General features: G+C 37.1%; 1 protein-coding gene across 1 annotated transcript in view; it reads right to left on the bottom strand.

Moving 5' to 3' along the window:
* The window catches only part of LOC107732365 (hemicentin-1-like), a 96,770-nt gene that overhangs the window by 52,625 nt on the left and 26,061 nt on the right, over window positions 1-18,084 (bottom strand). Inside the window, exons 8-20 of the mRNA XM_016543661.1 lie at window positions 14,841-14,961; window positions 13,993-14,256; window positions 13,742-13,886; window positions 12,936-13,057; window positions 10,378-10,647; window positions 5,308-5,449; window positions 5,091-5,218; window positions 4,778-4,891; window positions 4,512-4,670; window positions 4,008-4,202; window positions 3,136-3,231; window positions 1,045-1,172; window positions 771-915 (exon numbers count right to left, since the gene is read on the bottom strand). Coding sequence (XP_016399147.1) covers window positions 771-915; window positions 1,045-1,172; window positions 3,136-3,231; window positions 4,008-4,202; window positions 4,512-4,670; window positions 4,778-4,891; window positions 5,091-5,218; window positions 5,308-5,449; window positions 10,378-10,647; window positions 12,936-13,057; window positions 13,742-13,886; window positions 13,993-14,256; window positions 14,841-14,961 — 2,029 coding nt within the window. The remainder of the gene's footprint in view (window positions 1-770; window positions 916-1,044; window positions 1,173-3,135; window positions 3,232-4,007; window positions 4,203-4,511; window positions 4,671-4,777; window positions 4,892-5,090; window positions 5,219-5,307; window positions 5,450-10,377; window positions 10,648-12,935; window positions 13,058-13,741; window positions 13,887-13,992; window positions 14,257-14,840; window positions 14,962-18,084) is intronic.

Below are 18,084 nucleotides of genomic sequence, written 5' to 3'. Positions count from 1 at the left end.
GCGTAACATTTCCGTCTCACGCTTGAGGTATTCGGCTAATCACAACGCACTGGATAGCTGGCTAATCAGAGCACACCTCGCTTTTCAGACCGATTAGTTTTGTAAAAATCGACGCGTTTCAGAAAGGCGTAGAGGAGAAACAATAATGTACAGTAGTATGTGGAAAATAATGTGTTTTTTTAACTTTAAACCGCATAAACACATTTCATTACACCAAATACACAAAATAATGTTCTTTTTAGCAGCATCATATGACCCCTTTAAAGAAAAAAATGGATATCCATTTTGGTAGGTATAATCCTGCATGTTATGGATAGGAATGATTATCTTCTGTTTAAAAGGTTGATTAATTTTGGTGATTCAGTTTGTTTGGGTGGTTCATGTTACAGATTTGTTTGACTCCCTATGTGTAGCAAAAAATTGCGTATTCAAATTTAAACTGATTCAAATACATCAGATCTGATTCAACCTACTCCAAACTGTTGCAGAATCACAGAAATGTTGGGGTTGGTAAGATTTTTTTTAATGGTTTGAAAGAAGTCTCTTATGCTCACCAAGGCTACATTCATTTGATCAAAAAAACACTAAAAAGAGTAATATTGAGAAACATTTTTACAATTTAATAGTTTTAATATATGTTAAAATGTTATTTATTCCTGTGATGGCAAAGCTGATACATTTTTTTACAGGATGTTTTATTAAATAATATAAAGTTCAAAAAACAACTTTTGAACAGTAGTGTATTTGTGTGTTTTTGTTTTACATCGTACCATAGACATTTAGTATGGTTGTGCAGTTACTGGATCCCACCACGTTTTCGGCCAAACAGGTGTACTGCCCCCCATCTTGCTGACTGACCCGTTCTATATGTAGACTTCCATCACGTCTTACAGTCACATATGGACTTGATGTAATCTGACAAGATGTCACACACATGCATACATTTAAATCACATTTATTTATTGTGACTGTGTAAAATGCTTAACGATGATGCACAGGCTTCAAGGCCTATGTGTTTGTGTGTGTGCACATGTGTTAACTCACTAAGCCATTGTCATGTAACCAGTGTCTCTCAGGAAGGGGGTTTCCAGCTAGTAACACACAGGGGAGGGTGACCTGCTGGTCCTCTATCACACTGACCACTGTTGGACTCAGAGCTATCAAAGGAGACACTGCACACGAAATACACACATTAGGATGGTGATTGGTGATATACAGTATATACAGTTTCATTGAAGTATTACAGAAATAAACAGTACCGTTCAAAACTTTGGAGTCAGTAAGATTTGTTTTTCAAAGTAAATAGTACTTTTATTCATCAAGCATGCATTAAATTGATCAAAAGTGGAAGACATTTATAAAGCTACAAAAGATTTCCATTTCAAATGAATTCTGCTCTTTTGAACTGTCCACTCATCAAATGTTTTTAACACTGATAAGAAATCAGCATATTAGAATGTTTTCTAAAGAATCATGTGACATTGAAGACTGGGGTACTGGCTGCTGAAAATTCAGATTTGCAGAATTAATTGCATTTTAAACTCCGAACTTTTAACAGTAGTTTCATGAGAATGCTACAGTTTCTCAAAGACAGATATGGTAGTTTAAAAAGCCCATTACATTTACTGTACCACCACACTGACAAAAAATTGCCATTTACACCAAAACCTGAGGTGCCTCCTATGAACCTTTATCCTCAAAAGAAGAAAAGAGATTTTTAAATCCTTATCCTGATTATTTTAGATGTCATTCTCCTGATTCAATCAGACAGAGGATGGTTAAGTCTCCACTGGAAACACTGACACTGAAAACTCAGTGGACTGGCCGCACCTCTGATGTTTTGCTTGTTAAATTTCCATGGATACCTTGGAATACACATAAAAAGTGTCACTGGTGTATTAGGGCTCAGCAGAGTAGAATTATGGGACGGCTGAGACACACTGCATGACCGCATTAGTGACCTTTAGCTTCAACTTGGTGTTATATTGTTTTTACAGGACCACAAAAACAGTCACTCCCTCACATACTGAGATACGCTTACACTGGATCTCACACACAGTGTGTACTTCAACATGGCAAAACCAATTGACCCTTAATGAGGATTTTGGGATTATACTTAGACTTTAAAGCTTTCAGTGTTTATATGAGTCATAGTGTAAACTGTATGGATCAAAAATGTATTTATTTTTGCCTTCTCTTTAAATATACACATTAGGCTATTTATTTAACCAACTAAAGTACACAAACATGTACTCTGATAATTTAGAGAGAAGAGGAAATTACATCATACGTTTCACTTATTTTAGCTAAAATCTGGATTAATATCAGGCTAGATGATTTCAAAGTTTCTGCAAAAACCTTGGAATGAGCCATTTTCTTAGATGCATGTAAAGAGGGTCATTTTTGCCAAGCTCACATGTTGAAGTTTCAAGCAGGCCAGTGCGGTAAGGTCTCAACTGATTGACGTCATCCAGTGGTATCAGAACACATACTGTAGAGTAGAACTTCACAGATGCTAGAAATGGACTGTTAGCCACTTCTGGGTCTCCAGCGCTTTGATCAAAGACAAAAGTATGAAAGGATGCCTGAATTCCTTTGATTCTTTAAGGGTAAAGCTGACACGCGCCCACTGTATTCTTAAAGGCACGCATGCACACATGAGCTCCGTCGCACACATGCAAATACATTCATCTAACATCTACAATATAATTAAACAACCTCAAATACATCAATATAATCTAGAAACTGAAGTATACACACTGCAATGCATTATGCATGTTTTAGTGCTCACATCTGGTGCGGTATATCTCTCGTCACAGAGAATTAATTTGAGTTTACTCTGGTTTTGGCCTTCTATTTTAGCATCCTATCTCTTTTAACCAGAAACACATGTACCCCTGAGTCTAATAAATTCATATGGACTCAAACATCAAACTAAGCTTCTGAGCACCTTGCGAACTCAAGCGTATGGGCTTCAGGCCGAGAAAATGTACATGTGACTAAGATAAAGGAAGCGCAAAACAATTAATATTCCACATCGGCTTCTTCCTTCAAGTGTCCTGCTGACAGACGGATCAGTATAAACATGAAACATATGCTGCAGTTATGACAGAATAGTTTTTTCAGATGTCGTACCGAGTCCAGTAACAGTGACTTTGGCCTTGGCCTGGATTTTGCCAAAATGGTTTTGAGCTTCACACACATAGGTGGTCTCATCCTCTACCCAGAGGTCTAAAAGGCAAAGGACAGGAAATCACATGAACCATGTAAAATACATTGAAACTTGTATCTACTTATAAATATAAAAGCAAATAATAAGAAATGCACCTAAATGCAATACAAGGAAAATATTTATAGTTTGAATGCCTCAAATGCTGAATTTAAAGGGGTCATATGATGCGATTTCAATTTTTCCTTTCTCTTTGGAGTGTTACAAGCTCTTGGTGCATAAAGAAGATCTGTAAAGTTGCAAACACTTAAGTGAGGGGCGTAACATTTCCGTCTCACGCTTGAGGTATTCGGCCAATCACAACGCACTGGATAGCTTGCCAATCACAGCACACCTCGCTTTTTCAGCTCAATGAGCTTTGTAAAAATCGATGCGTTTCAAAAAGGCGGGGCATAGAGGAGAAACAATAATGTACATTATGTGGAAAATAATGTGTTTTTTTAACTTTAAACCGCATAAACACATTTCATTACACCAAATACACAAAATAATGTTCTTTTTAGCAGCATCATATGACCCCTTTAAATGCTTTATTCAGGCATTAATTTTAAAAATAAATAAATGCAATGAAAGAAAAATATATTTACAGTTTAACATTTTTAATGCATCTGATGCAAAATTTCACTGAGAATATACAGTATATTCTTTAAAAAATAAATAAATAATCCAAACTCTGAAAAAAAAAAAAAACTATTCATAGCAGCTTTTGGTGATGGAAATTCAAATCTGGTGTTTCAAACAGGCCTAGAGACAGAAAAAGTAAAAGGAAGACACTGACTGGTGATGAAAAGGTCTCGATTAGCTTTTTGAGTGACAGTACTGGGACCGCGATGCTGAGAGAATAGTTGGACGTTGTCCTCTCGCCTCCAAGAGAGCTGGGGTTTTGGGTGGCCTTGTGCATGACACGGCAAGGTGATGTTTGTGCCGATATCAGCAGACAGATCTGAAGGCTTTCGTGTGAACTGAGGAGCAGCTGTGGAATACAGAATAAAGAACTAAACAGTAGTTTGATTCATTTATTCATAAAGTACAGGTCTTCAATAGGCAGCAGAAAAAATGCAATTATGTTTTAAACAAAAATACAGTCAAATAAAATTCAACCAAAGTTAAAGGAAACTAAAGTTCAGGTAAATGCTTCACAGTCCCTGCTACATTGAAATGCATTAAAAGTACATAAACTACACTGTACATAAATAATGATTAATGGTTATACAATTTAATCGGAGGATTTTGGAGGAAAGGGGACCCAAATTCAGATGAGGGATATGTAACACAGCCTTACAGCCCACGTCCAGAGTGATGTACCCCTGTGCAGAGCCGGCTGAGTTTATCGCCACACATGTATACTCTCCTGCATCTGTGTCCTGAGACTGCTGAATGCTCAGAGTGCCATGCTGAGGGTCCATACTTAAAACTGCAGACGGCTTCAACAGCACGTCACCTTAAGATCAAACACACAGTACATTAGGGCTGATGGTGTCTATTAAAATGGAAACAGTGCAAAAATGCCAGAAAGTTGTCCAGAAGTTAAGGAGTACACTAGCTGACCTTTATACCACAGGACGTCCGGATGTGGAACTCCCGTGACCCTGCACTCTAAAATGGACATCTGTCCTAAACCAATCAGCAGGTCAGAGTGAGGGACTGTCACCTGTGGAGACTCTACAGAGGGACGAAGATCACAGGAAACTTAATTAAAGACTAGTGTATAACCACAGGGTGGAACTGAATATGTCAAATGTCTCACTTATTCACAGATGTAAGAAGCTGAGTATTGTTGAGTAAAAACACCATCTTAACCTTTGGTTTGGGATTTATTGCTTTCATTTAGTGGTGTTACGCAATTGTTCTCTGTACTGACCGATGAAGCTGACGATGGCAGTTTGAGCGTCTGTTCCTGCAACATTACTCGCTAAGCAGCCGTATGTCCCAGCATCCTTCGGCCCTGTGTTCCTGATGACCAATGTGCCATCAGGGGTCATTCTGTGCCTTAGTAAGAAGAGTACAACAGACTACAGTAAAGGTTAACAAATAAAGACCAGATTCAAAAGTAAGATTTTTGTGGGGGGGTTTTTTACCTGCTGGAGCCCATAATGAACATATCATTGTGTGTCCACACCACCATGGGTAAGGGGTAGCCTTTGGCTGAACACCTGATCCAAATTTCTTGACCTGTGCGGAACGTCTGGTTTCGTGGGTCAACCGTCACCACCGGTGGTTCTAGCATAAAAACGAGTCAATCATGATGTTTGGTAACAGAACGCCCTAGCAGCTGCTGTGCAAATGTATTGTGACAGCAAAACAAACACAGCTCAAATTTACTAAACAGTGATTCTCAACCAGGGAACCACGGTCCACTTTGGGGCCTCAGCAAACTTCCAAAGGGGCCTCAAGATGACTTAAGTTAAAAAGTAAAAATAAACAAGATATTTTTTATTTTAATTACTTTTTTTTTATCTTTGAATAACCAGGATTATCACAGACTTGGAAAACCTGTACTTACCCTCATTTTAAAAGTGTGATTTCTAGGTCAGGAAAAGTCATGTTAATTAATACAATTTTATGCCCAGGGGCATTTTTATAATGGATATACATTTTTACATTTAAAATATTTTATCGGGTATAAACTAAAAATATATTTGTAAAAAATCCTTATGCTTTATGCCTATCCAATAAATCAATAAAAACTGGAAAAGTCACAGGTCATTCAGTTGTTTTTTTTTTTTTTGTGAACAATGAGTCAAAAAGGTTGAGATTCACAAATATATAGCTCATATAATTACATTCATTAACAAATATTTAGTCATTAATCTTAACTATAAAGATGTGTTTGTAAAGAACATAACTGCATCTAATGTTCACATGTGGTCTCCACAATACCCCTTCAAAATTGTCCTGCTTTATACCCATGATATGATTCTAGACCCAGCCAAACACATTTCACAGCAATTCTCCTATCATTCCTTCTTTTTTTACAGAAACACTAAAGTGGGATTATTGGTTCCAGATTCTCTGAGCTGCTGAAGCAGAGGCATGCTCTTGATCAATTCATGCTGTGCAGCCCCTGCTGAATGAGAGTGTTTTCTCACTGCTGAAGCCAATCTGATGTGTGTCCACTGTTCTCTGACCTCCAGTCTCTGCCTGTCCCATATTCCAGCAGAGCAGGATGTGTGACATCATGGCCAGAGACAGGAAATGCACATGATAGCTCTGTTCTAAAACCCAGTAAGCTGCCTACATAGCTGCTTTCTAAGAGAGCATCCTAACAGAGGGGAGACTTGACTTATAACTGATTTCAATACAGCATGTTGCTAAGATAATGCCACAATATGGTAACAAGCATTAAAAAACAGCATCACATTTTCCACAAAAAGCAGCACTATTCTTTTAAGCATTGATAATAATAAGAAATGTTATTTGAGCAAATCAGCATATTTGAATGATTTCTGAAGAGTCATGTGACACTGAAGACAAGATGAATCAATGCTGAAAATTCAGCTTTGACATCACAGGAATAAATTACATTTTTAACTTTAAAATGCTAAAAACCTAAATGTTTCAGAACAGAGCAAGTCACTGCTTAAGTGCTTGAGTATCAGTAACATGACTAACATACATAATGGTAACAGAGCCTTCCAGGTTGTCTACTGTATTTCAAATGGAAAGCTTGACTGGAATGAGTGACGTAATTTCCAGAACTCTACTTTGTCATGATTAAAATGGACCCAAAATGAGACCTGGCAGACAAAAAGAGTCTGTTGTACACGGGAGAGCCGCTGTGTGTTGCATGCTCAGGCGGTTAAAGCACTGCCGTCGAGAGGTCACTTTGTGTCTAGTAGTGAAGCTGTAATTATCCCAGGTCTTACTCACTAAATTGTAATCTAATAGACTTGGTCTGCCTAAAGGCTTGGTTTTAACAACGCACTGACGCTAAACCTCGCTAACACCTCATCATCTAGGCTTCTTTGCCTGAGGCTACTCTAATTCAAATAGTTACAAATAGTTAAATATGTTTCTCTATAGTTTGAGCAAATTGGATGCTTACAGGTCTGGTATAAATATTAAGACACATTTTTAGCATGCAGATTCCACACTTAATATGTTTAGTGCGACTGCAGTAGATTGCAACAGTTGTTGCTATTTATTTTTGTAGTAACATTAAATGGTTTTCTAATGTAAATAAACAAACAAAGGAATAAATAAATACTTGCAAAAATATTAAATATTTAATCTATTTAATCTGTTGCGGGAAAAGGAAGGTCATTAGAGGAAAAGTTCTAGTTCTAGACATTCTTTGGGTCTCTCGACCTTCTGAACACAGAGATGTGCATCTGACAGGCACTGAGGCTGTAAACAGTGTGTGTGGACAGTGCAGGTCAAAGTAATGTTGTGTAAAGGATTAGGGTAGATGACTCTGTGGACTGGCCAGGCATCACTGTGTCAGCAGTCCCCCTTCAAAGGGCCCATAATGACTAGGACAGCACAGGAATCCCAGCAGGTGGTGATTACACACAACACACACACATACATATACATGCACTTTGTCAGTACAACAGTGACAGCTGTTTAAAAAGCCAAAGACTGACACAAAAAAATTGAAGTGGCTTAAAATGTAGCAGCAGGACAAAAACAGAGGGTAAGGGAAAAGGAAGCAGAGATTGATTGTAAAAAATCAGTAACTGTCTTTATATTTTCTATATAGAGTATATCATTTAAAAATTAAAATGATAAAAATGCCTTCTACTTGATTTAAATCTTACTTTGGGAATTTTAGTCATTTTTATTTAATTTTTTATTATTTCAAAATGGTGTGTATATGCGTGCAAATGTGTATGCATTGCAATAAAAACTTTTGTAAAGTAAAAAAGTAAAGCATTTTTTACAATGTCTATAAAGCTACTTTAATCGTAAATATAGAATCTCGAGAGAAGAAGACAGAAAACAAATGACACAGACGGAAGAAAATAAACCTAAAGAGAGACAGAAATGAGACAGAGAGAATTAAAGTGGGACGCAGGGAAAACCCGTTCCTCAGGTCTTGGGAAAGAATGTTGTGGAAAACTAAGAGACTCATCACTCAACAATGAGGTAAAATTATACAGTTAATGTCACTCCCGCTCTCCTGCTAATAAAACTCAAGCCCAGCCCTGCTGGGGCCCTCAGGGGCTTGACACATTTCAAGTCACATCTATCCATCAATATTTGAACTTTACTTAAGTATACTTACTAAAATAAACTTGAAGTATACTACTTTTTGGTAAGGGTACCTCCAAACTCCATATTTTCAAATCAAAACAGCTTTTTCTAATTCATTACAACAGGGCATGACTAATAAAAAATTGCCTCAGTATGAGAAACAACAGACAGTCTTCAAGATACAAGATTCTGTAAGCGATATGCAGCACAAAAGGTCAGTGAGTACTTCATGACCTCTTAGTAAATAAACTGAACTGAACATTTTTTTTCAATTATATATTTGGTTGGGTGTTATGAGATTATTTCTTAGAAAAATGCAAGACATAGGGCAGTTGAATAAATAAATAGGCAAGGTCTAAAAACACGTTTTAAAATGCAGTATCATGTGAGACACTACAAAAGGTGTGAGATGCGAGTGCAATGGTCAAACAAGTCCATCTAGTGTATGTTTATTTAGAAAAACAACTGAAAAGCAGTGCAGTGCAATGCAAAAACATGTTTTGCATGAACAATCCATTACACCTCAGTTCTGTTCTGTTACAAAAGCCATTTCTCTTTTCATTTGTGATCTCATTTGTAATTTTTCTTTCGCACGAAATGGCTATTTTCCCCAATGAGAGAAAACCAGGGTTGTGTACTGTCGAAGGAAGTCTTCTTAATTCAGTGTAAGAGAGGGGTTTAGAGCTTTAGTTTCAATGGAAACTACAGGATCGCAAACAGTGAGCAAGCCCAGCATAAATCATTTTCACAAGTGCTATAAAATATTACAGTGAAATATTACAGCAAGGCTGCAGTGAAAACAGATCTTGTGCTAGAGAGACGCAGGAGAGTGAGCTGCCAAGAGCCCTGTGGCATGGCTTTTTCTATGCATGTATTAAAAGTCCAAAGAGCTCTTAGCAGTTTAAACACACCTAGTGGACAAGGAAATGTGACTTGTGACTTGTGTTTATTACAACCATGACCTGTTGACATTTGGGTCAACAGTTGGAATTATTATAAAGAGTAAAATGTGCATTATAAAATTGCATTGGCAGGATGAATGCATAAGAAGTAAGCTGTTCTTAAGGCTAGCAAATGTTTTATTACCTAATTAATATTCATGAGTCAAACTGGTATATACCTAGGGTGACCAGATTTCTGGGTGGGGGGTGTTTTATAACCACGATATGAGAAATGTTATTTCATGATACCTGAATTAATATATATATATATATATATATATATATATATAGTGTGCATACACACACGTACATAGTTATTTTTTATATAAAAATAAAGAAGCAAATTACAAACCGTAAGAAAAATACAGTATGTACACATTAAATATTAAATAAACTCATTTTTCTAATTCAGTAGGTTTAACATGTATACTTTATTTAACTTCTTTTGTTCTTTGATTAACATTAATGATTAACATGTATTTACGTGAGATACTCCACACGATGGACATTTTGACAGCTGTGTGTGTATTTGACAATTGCGCAAAGGAGAACTGATCGCAGAACTGGGATCGTGCAGAGAGAGAGTTTCTGTTGTGTGTCATTCTTGATTCCGCCTATCCCACTTGCACTTACTGCAAGTTAAACAATAACGAATTGTGATCGGATGGTAATTTTGTTCTACGACAAGCTTAGTTACATTTGATCAGTCTGTGTCTTAGAAAAAGATTAGTCTTTGATTAGTCTTGCGTGACAGAACACTTCTACTACTCGCTCTGATCACCCAGTCGTAAAGAAATTTTGAAATACGGGACAAAACATGATTTTTTAAAAATAAGTCGGGACAATAAAAATAGAGCTGAAATACGGAACTGTCCCAGGAAAAACGGGACGTCTGGTCACCCTATATATGCCCATTCTTCCTTAGGCCCTTAAATGTGTTAAAACCATTGTAATCAGTCTTTTGTGGCTTATTGCTTAATCAACAACACTAAAAATCACAGATATACTTACCTTGCACATTGAGGTACACACGAGAAGCAGAGACTCCACCCTCATTGGCTGCGATGCAGGTGTACCAGCCGACATCATCAGGAGTGACTCGCTGGATTTCCAAGGATAGGTTGGCGGTGACACGCATCCGACGGTCCAATCTGGCATCCACGTCCCCTCGCTGCCAAGTCAGGTTAAAGCGCACTGCGCTGGCAACTAGACAGGTCAGAACAACATTTGCACCGAGAGACGCTGTCACATTGGAGGGCACCGTGATAGCTGGAGGAGGCTCTGCAGAAATACACAGACACAAATGAGTCAGGAAAGTGTGACTATAAACCTGTTTATCCCAGAGTAACTGAATTCAACAGCCTGATTTGAATCTGTTCACCTTTACTAATTGTTTTTTTGTCTGAGTTCTCATAAGGTCTTTGGATGTCTGTGAACTCTACAGATCTATAAAGTCTGTGCAATGAGTCTGAAATGCAAAGGGAAACGGGAGGGTGTTGACAGATGTGTGGATTAGGGCATAAGTGGGGAATTTATACAGGAAGACACATAAATTTCATAAGGGAGGTTTTTCCTGTCACTCCTGCTAATCATGTCACTGGCACAGTCAGGGAAACAGCTCAGAAAATGGGACAGGGATAATCCTTTGGTCAACAATAAACCTATATGTGAAATGTGACTTCTAGGTGACCATTCCAGGTGAATGGGATCTTAATCCCAGACTCTAAAGTAACCCTGGGTGTTTTTAACACTGTATCTCACCATACAGTCAAGACAGCAGAGAGGAGCCGGAAGACAGGAAGTGAGGCTATTTGTCCAAGAAGTTTGTGTAAGCACGGTTTGGGACAGTGTGGTGTCTGGTTTCCAAAACCACACTGCCATGAGGATACAGTCCTGTTTATTTTTGCAGTCCTTGTGCAACACAAAACCAAACATTGAAATATTTCTCCCTTATTAAAATGTTAGGTAATAAAAATTCTGTTCTGTTCTTCCAAGTACAAAATCTGATATCAAAATCTAATTGCAGTGACATGAGAATATTAGACATGTCTCAAAACTGCTGCCTACTGAAACAGCATATTGTGCATGAATTTTTGGTCAAATTTTGCGGAAAAAAAATAGCAGACAGACTGAATGAATATGCAAATTCACTTTCTAACAGTGGGATTTATTGAAAAGCAGAAATACCACATTTACCCTTGTACACAAAGCACTGTTCAACCTTCGGATTCTGATGCCCGCTTGTCACAGAGAATAAAGGAAATCAAACAGTATTTACATGCTTTCAAACAGCCATTCAGATTTATATATTCGCTATAGTGTTTATCCAACAACACTAAAGACAAGACTAGTTCACTGTCGCTTAGCAAAATAGACCGTTCTTGAGTGCCACCAAGTCGTAGTTATGCAAGAGCAGCAGCTCTGGGCATATGACCAAAAGCGGTGTTATTGGTTGGCCAGTTTTCTTTGCAGTGTGATGGAAAAGAGATTAGAACTCTTGTACATAAAAAAAAATCACTGCATTAATAGTTCACAAATGTTTGTGCTAGTCTGAATTGCCATTCATTCAAATTCAAATGTGTAATGCACCAAATTTTTGCACCGGATAATCACATTGGTGTGAACAGTCCTTAACAGTTACATTTGCTTGCATCTATGATGCCCAAAAATGCTATGTAGAGTAGACAGCTCATTAGATTTTGAGACACTGAATCAAAATATTTAACTTGAATTTAGTCAAGTTATACAAAACCATCTTAAATGTATTAATTAGTTTATATCAAATTATATTAGTTTAATATTATTTAAGTGGAAATGACATACATCCAATTTGATTATACTTAAAAATTTAAGGCAGCAGCTGAACTTAAGTTTTTAAGTTGAAAGTGTTTGACATTTTTTAGTGTATTAATCTTCTACTGCTGTAATTCAGATAACTATAAATGTTTAGGTTGAACTGTGACATTTTTGTGCCATTTGCATCATCAAACTCTACTGCAAAAATAATCATTTCCTGAACTTAAAACCACACTCACTCACATCCATGAGATTGCTCATGGGCAACACATGTCTGTTACATGGAGCATGAAATAAAACCAAAGACTATAATGGGCCATTTCATCTGAGGAATCCAGTGCTTTCTCCACTTCGCATGAAATGGGGGCAGACTTTTGGACCAAAGCATTTAACTGAGGCAATCACACTGGGATTCTGGCTGAGTAGACTGAACTCACACACATGTAAGTTGACTCAAGAGAAAATATAAAAGAGACATTCTAGGCATGTCAGATGTGGGACATCTCAATATTCTTCCTCATATGTATTCCTCATATGTTATCTATTATGCACCAGTGTATAAGGTTGAAATGCCTGACCGTTCAGTCATGCACAGGCAGCATGCTTCAGTGCTCTTCTAACGGTGGGCATCTCTCTTTGCAAGTCTTTGCAAACTTTGAATGATAGAACTCATTCAAGCCAACTTCGTTATAGTGTATATTGCATCATGTCAGTTAATGTTACTGATAATAACAGGCTATAATGTAGTAGAAAATGAAAGGTGACATTCTAACCAGAAACATCAAGGAAGGTTTGAGCCCGTCCTGTTCCAGCACTGCTGATGGCGATGCACTCATAAAAGCCCTCGTCCTTCAGGGACACCTGAGGGATTCCCCATGATGCATTAGCAGACTCCCTAAAAAGATGATAAAAATGTAAAACCATATAAAATACATTGATTCCCAAGTAAACACAAATTGCAAAGATTTAAATGATTAGGCTATCAGCATTGGGTCCTTGAGGACTTCAAAACTATCATTTGAAGGCCTTTTTCTACATTTACGTAGCATTTTTTCTGCTTATAATGTTAGTCAAGGTTTCTTCCAATTAAAAAACAGTAGCAATTTAGTTTTATTAGAAAAATTCAGTTTAAAATAGGTTTACACAGAATTTAGTAAACTACCATTCAAAAGTTTAAGGTCAGTATGATTTTTGTAAACTTTTATTCAGAAACGTTTATGTACTAAATTGATCAAAAGTGACAGCAGAGACATTTAAAAATTATAATATTAGAAAAGATTTCTATTTCTAGTAAATTATGTTCTTTTGAATGTTCTGTTCATCAAAGAATGGATCTGAAGGATCATGTGACACTGAAGACTGGAGCAATGGCTGCTGAAAATTCATCTTTGCCATTACAAGGATACATCTTAAAATGCATTAAAGTAGAAATTTGTTATTTTAAATTGTAATAATATTTCACAATATTACTGTTTTTTTCAAAAACAAACATTTACCGACCCCAAATTTGGAATGATAGTGTATGTCACATTGCACAACATGTTAGCTACTCATCTACAGTGCCATTAATTATCACTACCTGAAGTGTTGGTCCACACCTAGGCGTAGTCCCTCCCTGGTGAAACGCAAGGTATAGGGGATCAGGCTATCCACAAAGCACGTAATACTCCCTTTCTGCAGGTAGTAACCAGGGGTATGAGTGGGCATGCTTACTCTAGGTGCTTCTAAAAAAAAAAGAACAAAACACACTAGTAACAAATATAGTAAAATACACCTATATGATACTTAGATGGATTATTCTGTGGTTTTATCTATCTACACTAATCTGACCTGGCACAATGCTGGAGTAGGAGACACTGGACACTCTTTGGAAGACAAAGCCATCACGGTCATAGCCAGTGACTCGCAGGAAGAAAGCCACTTTGGGTGGAACAAACTCAGTGATATTCCAAATGCCATAAGGGCGTTGATCAGGGAAGTAGCGGATGGGCAGCGTCTTCATTACATCACCAGTGATGCTCAAGAGTTCCAGGCGATCAGCACGAGCAGGAGGGGAGAGACCAGTGGTGTTCAGCAGGATAAAGGTGGGGATTCCTGTGTGTGTGTGTGTGTGTGTGTTTGTGAAAAGGAGCATAGAGGTTAAAAAGGTTAACCAAAACATGTTTAAAATGCTCAAGTACACAGTCACTAAGTTGACCTTATAAATTTGACAGCGTGTGTGGTCCAGACAGAAACACAAGTTTGGGGTTACTTTTTTTTGTTTAAGATTTCTTTTTCTTTTTTTCAAGAAAATAATGCTTTTATTCAGCAAGGACATAGTTTAAGAGGGATTTTATAAGAGAAGATTTTTGTTTTAAATAAATGCTGTCCTTTTGAACTTTATATTAATCAAAGCATCCTGAAACAATGGACCAGTTTCCACAAAAAAGCAGAACAACTGGTTTCAACATTGACAATAACAAGAAATGTTTCTTGAACACTAAATCAGCATATTACAATGATTTCTGAAGGATCATGTGACACTGGAGTTATGGCTGCTGAAAATTCAACTTTGCCATTTCAGGAATAAATTACATTTTTTTTTAAATATTTTAATTACTTTAAATTGTAATAATATAACTGTTTTAACTGCATTTTGTAACTTATATGACTTCAAACTCCTTAAAACACTAACTCACCTTGGACTGGCCTGCTGGATGTCATTTTAAAGTCCAGCGTTTGCCTTCGGGAAAAGCCTGCTCGGAAATCGATGGTGCTGAGGCCTGATATACGAACTGAGTGCCTGCCCTCACTGGACGACTGAGGTTAAATTGACAACAACACAAATAAATAAACAAATAGAAAGTTATTTGTATTTGTTAAGGTAACAGCATTCAATTGAAATGACACAACTTGTTTTTCATAGCAAGATGCACGGAAGAAGCACAACAAAACTAATTTATGATGACAGTCGGCTCAAGATCCACAGATACAGCACACTTGAAATTCTCGAACATTAAGAATGACTCGATTTCTTTCTTCGCTTTTGACAGATGGAACAGTCCGAGTCATTTAAGCATGATCCCTGCCGTTCTGCGCTGCCCTTTATGACTGTTTTAGTGCTCAGGGTCTGGCGTGCGATTGATGTTGTCTGCAGCTCAGTGCTCCAGGGCGAGCCATGGCAACCCATCCTCTGCTTGCATTCTTTTGAAATTATAACCATGCTAAAAAATTACCATGGGCCATGAAGCACTGCATGATATGACGCCAAGAATGATGAGGAGAAGATCCTGAAGGATTCCTCTGAGAGATGTGGAGGAGAGAGAAGGAAAGACATTGGAACAGGGGGTACAGGGGCATTCAAGAGATTCAAGGGAAAGGCCTTCGCAGAGCAATTTACAGAAGATTAAGATTAGACTTTATCCATTCATCCTGAGGTTTTAAAGCCCGCCTTGAATTAGCACTGCCAAGCAAAATTCAGGCCAAACATTCACTAATCCAACCTAAATCAACCCAGAGGCAGAAAACCCAGTTAGACGCCACCATAACATGGGAACACTCAGAGATTGTGGTCACAATCTGCATGCTTTCTGACAAACACTGACATTATTTAAACACATTAATTAAAGTTGTATTGGGGAAAATAAATACAAGGAGCTTTTTTTCTATCTCAGCTCATGTTCTTGAAAGCGATGGGCCGTATGAGTATTTATGTTTATAAATGCACTGAGGGTCAGGAGAGAATTAAAACTGATTCTGTTAATGATACAAAAGATTTAATAAAGTTGTAGAAGATATGGAAAATCGAGCATTAGGGTGTTAAAGGAACCCTGGCCATTGTTTTCTATGACATGCAACAAAATTTAAATAGCCAAAGCATAAATAAACTTCATACTCATGTGACAAGTGGTACATAACCTACTCTGAACATAGCAATGCATTACTATCAGTTTATTTTTTTAAGGTAATGATGTAAGGGACTACAATACTCTTTAACTTTTAGTAAACTGAACTTAGTAAATTCTAGGTGTTCATATAAATATATATATATATATATTTTGTGTTTCATATAGGATAACAATTAATTATGGTAATATTTTTTTTTTATTTGCCTGGACTTCCTTGTAGCTTCAAAGTTTTATAACAGATAGACTACAGTTTGGTCTAAGACTCAGCAAGGAGGCATTCATTGAATCTAGAGTGACAAAGATCTTGACACTGTTACAATAAATTCTATTTCATTGATAATAAATGTTTCAAGAGCACCGAATCAGCTTATTAGAATGATTTCTGAAGGATCATGTGACACTAAAGACTAGAGTAATGACTGCTAATAATTCAGCTTTGCAATCACAAGAATAAATAACATTTTAAAACATATTAAAATAAAAAAGTTAATTTAATTTGTAATACTATTTCACAATATTACAGAGTTTACTGTATTTTTATTAAATAAATGCAGCCTTTGTGAGTGTAAGAGACATTAAAACTTTTGAACAGTAGTGTAAATTATATAAAATTTGTACAATCCATTCAATCTAAGCATAGCTGAAATAAACCTTTTAGTCATGGGACAGATAATAGTCTAAGAGTCCTGATTTCAGCTTTTAAGATTTAACAAAACAACAACAACAAACTGACATTCACATTACTAGTGAATGGAGGAAGAAGAAGAGTTTGGGTGAAAGAAAGAAATAAACTGACAGATATAGGGTGGATTCTGCACATATCATGCCAGACAACCCTCTCTTCAGTGCAAAAGCAAATGGAGGATGACATGCTCTCTCTTTACATTCCTCTACACATAAATCATCAAGCTCTTCAAACTCAAAGAACAGACATACAGCTGATTGAGCAGACTATGAAAGGTTTCCCTCTGTGTACACGATCCTACAGGGCACACAAATCAATCAGGCAAAAATGTTGTCCTTTCCTTTAGCTGGACCTTGGGGACTTTGTGTACCCTAAAGTCCCAAACCTCAGAATTCCCCGTCATGAGCGAAGCAACAACATAAATGACTTCACCACACAACCTTGGACTTGAGTATCTATTAGGGATGGGAAGATTCACCGATTCTGAATGGCTTTTTTAGTTAACGATGCGATGCATCGGTTTAAAAAGTGTGCATCGGCTACAAGTTGGCATTTATATCGCGATGCATCGTTTCTAACATATTTGCATCGGTAAAAACCGATTTATTTATATATAATTACTAGTGGATGCGCTGCACTTTTATTATTTAGAAAGTGACCAATAATCTGTGACCAATATTTTATATGTAGACTGAGTTCTCCTCTCTAAACTGCTTCTCAAGCGCGCGCTCTCATCACCGCTGCTGCTGCGTGAATATGACGCATCATATTGCATGTCTTGAAATAACCTAACAAATCGGGGCTAAAGCGGTTCCATTAACGACAAATTAAATTCACACAATCTCACTAATTTGTGCACGCTTATTCTTAAGCAGCCCTTAATATCGGTTATGGATCAAATCGATCCACCATGGCAAACAGAGAATATATCTGTGCTGTTTAATGCATATGAGACGTTGTGTTTTCCTCAGTGCATAACTGACATGTCACAGGTATATTTTTCATCTGTAAATGTTAGAAAGTCATGCAAATATATCCATTTCGCTGTCAGGAGCGGGCGAGGCTTACGCGAGTGAACGAGCGCTGCTGCGCGCATGCGCGCTAAACAGACGGAGCACAATCGAATAATAGCGCAATAATTCTGAGTCAAATATGCATTTTGCTAAAATATTTGTTGTTGGACATTAAATGTGTCTTTTGTAGAATTTTAAACCTACATATAAGTGTATTTTTATGATAGCAGTAACTGTAAGTGGACTACTGTAATAGGTAAATCAAATGTAAGCTATAGTACAGGACTAATTACTAAGCTCAAATGAGTTAATGTGTGTTTCTTAAAGCAGTTAAAAT

The sequence above is a fragment of the Sinocyclocheilus rhinocerous genome, unplaced genomic scaffold (genome assembly GCF_001515625.1).
Source record: "Sinocyclocheilus rhinocerous isolate Xijiao unplaced genomic scaffold, SAMN03320098_v1.1 scaffold68, whole genome shotgun sequence".
NCBI classification, from domain to species: Eukaryota; Metazoa; Chordata; class Actinopteri; order Cypriniformes; family Cyprinidae; genus Sinocyclocheilus; species Sinocyclocheilus rhinocerous.
This window is presented reverse-complemented; position numbering and strand designations above follow the sequence as displayed.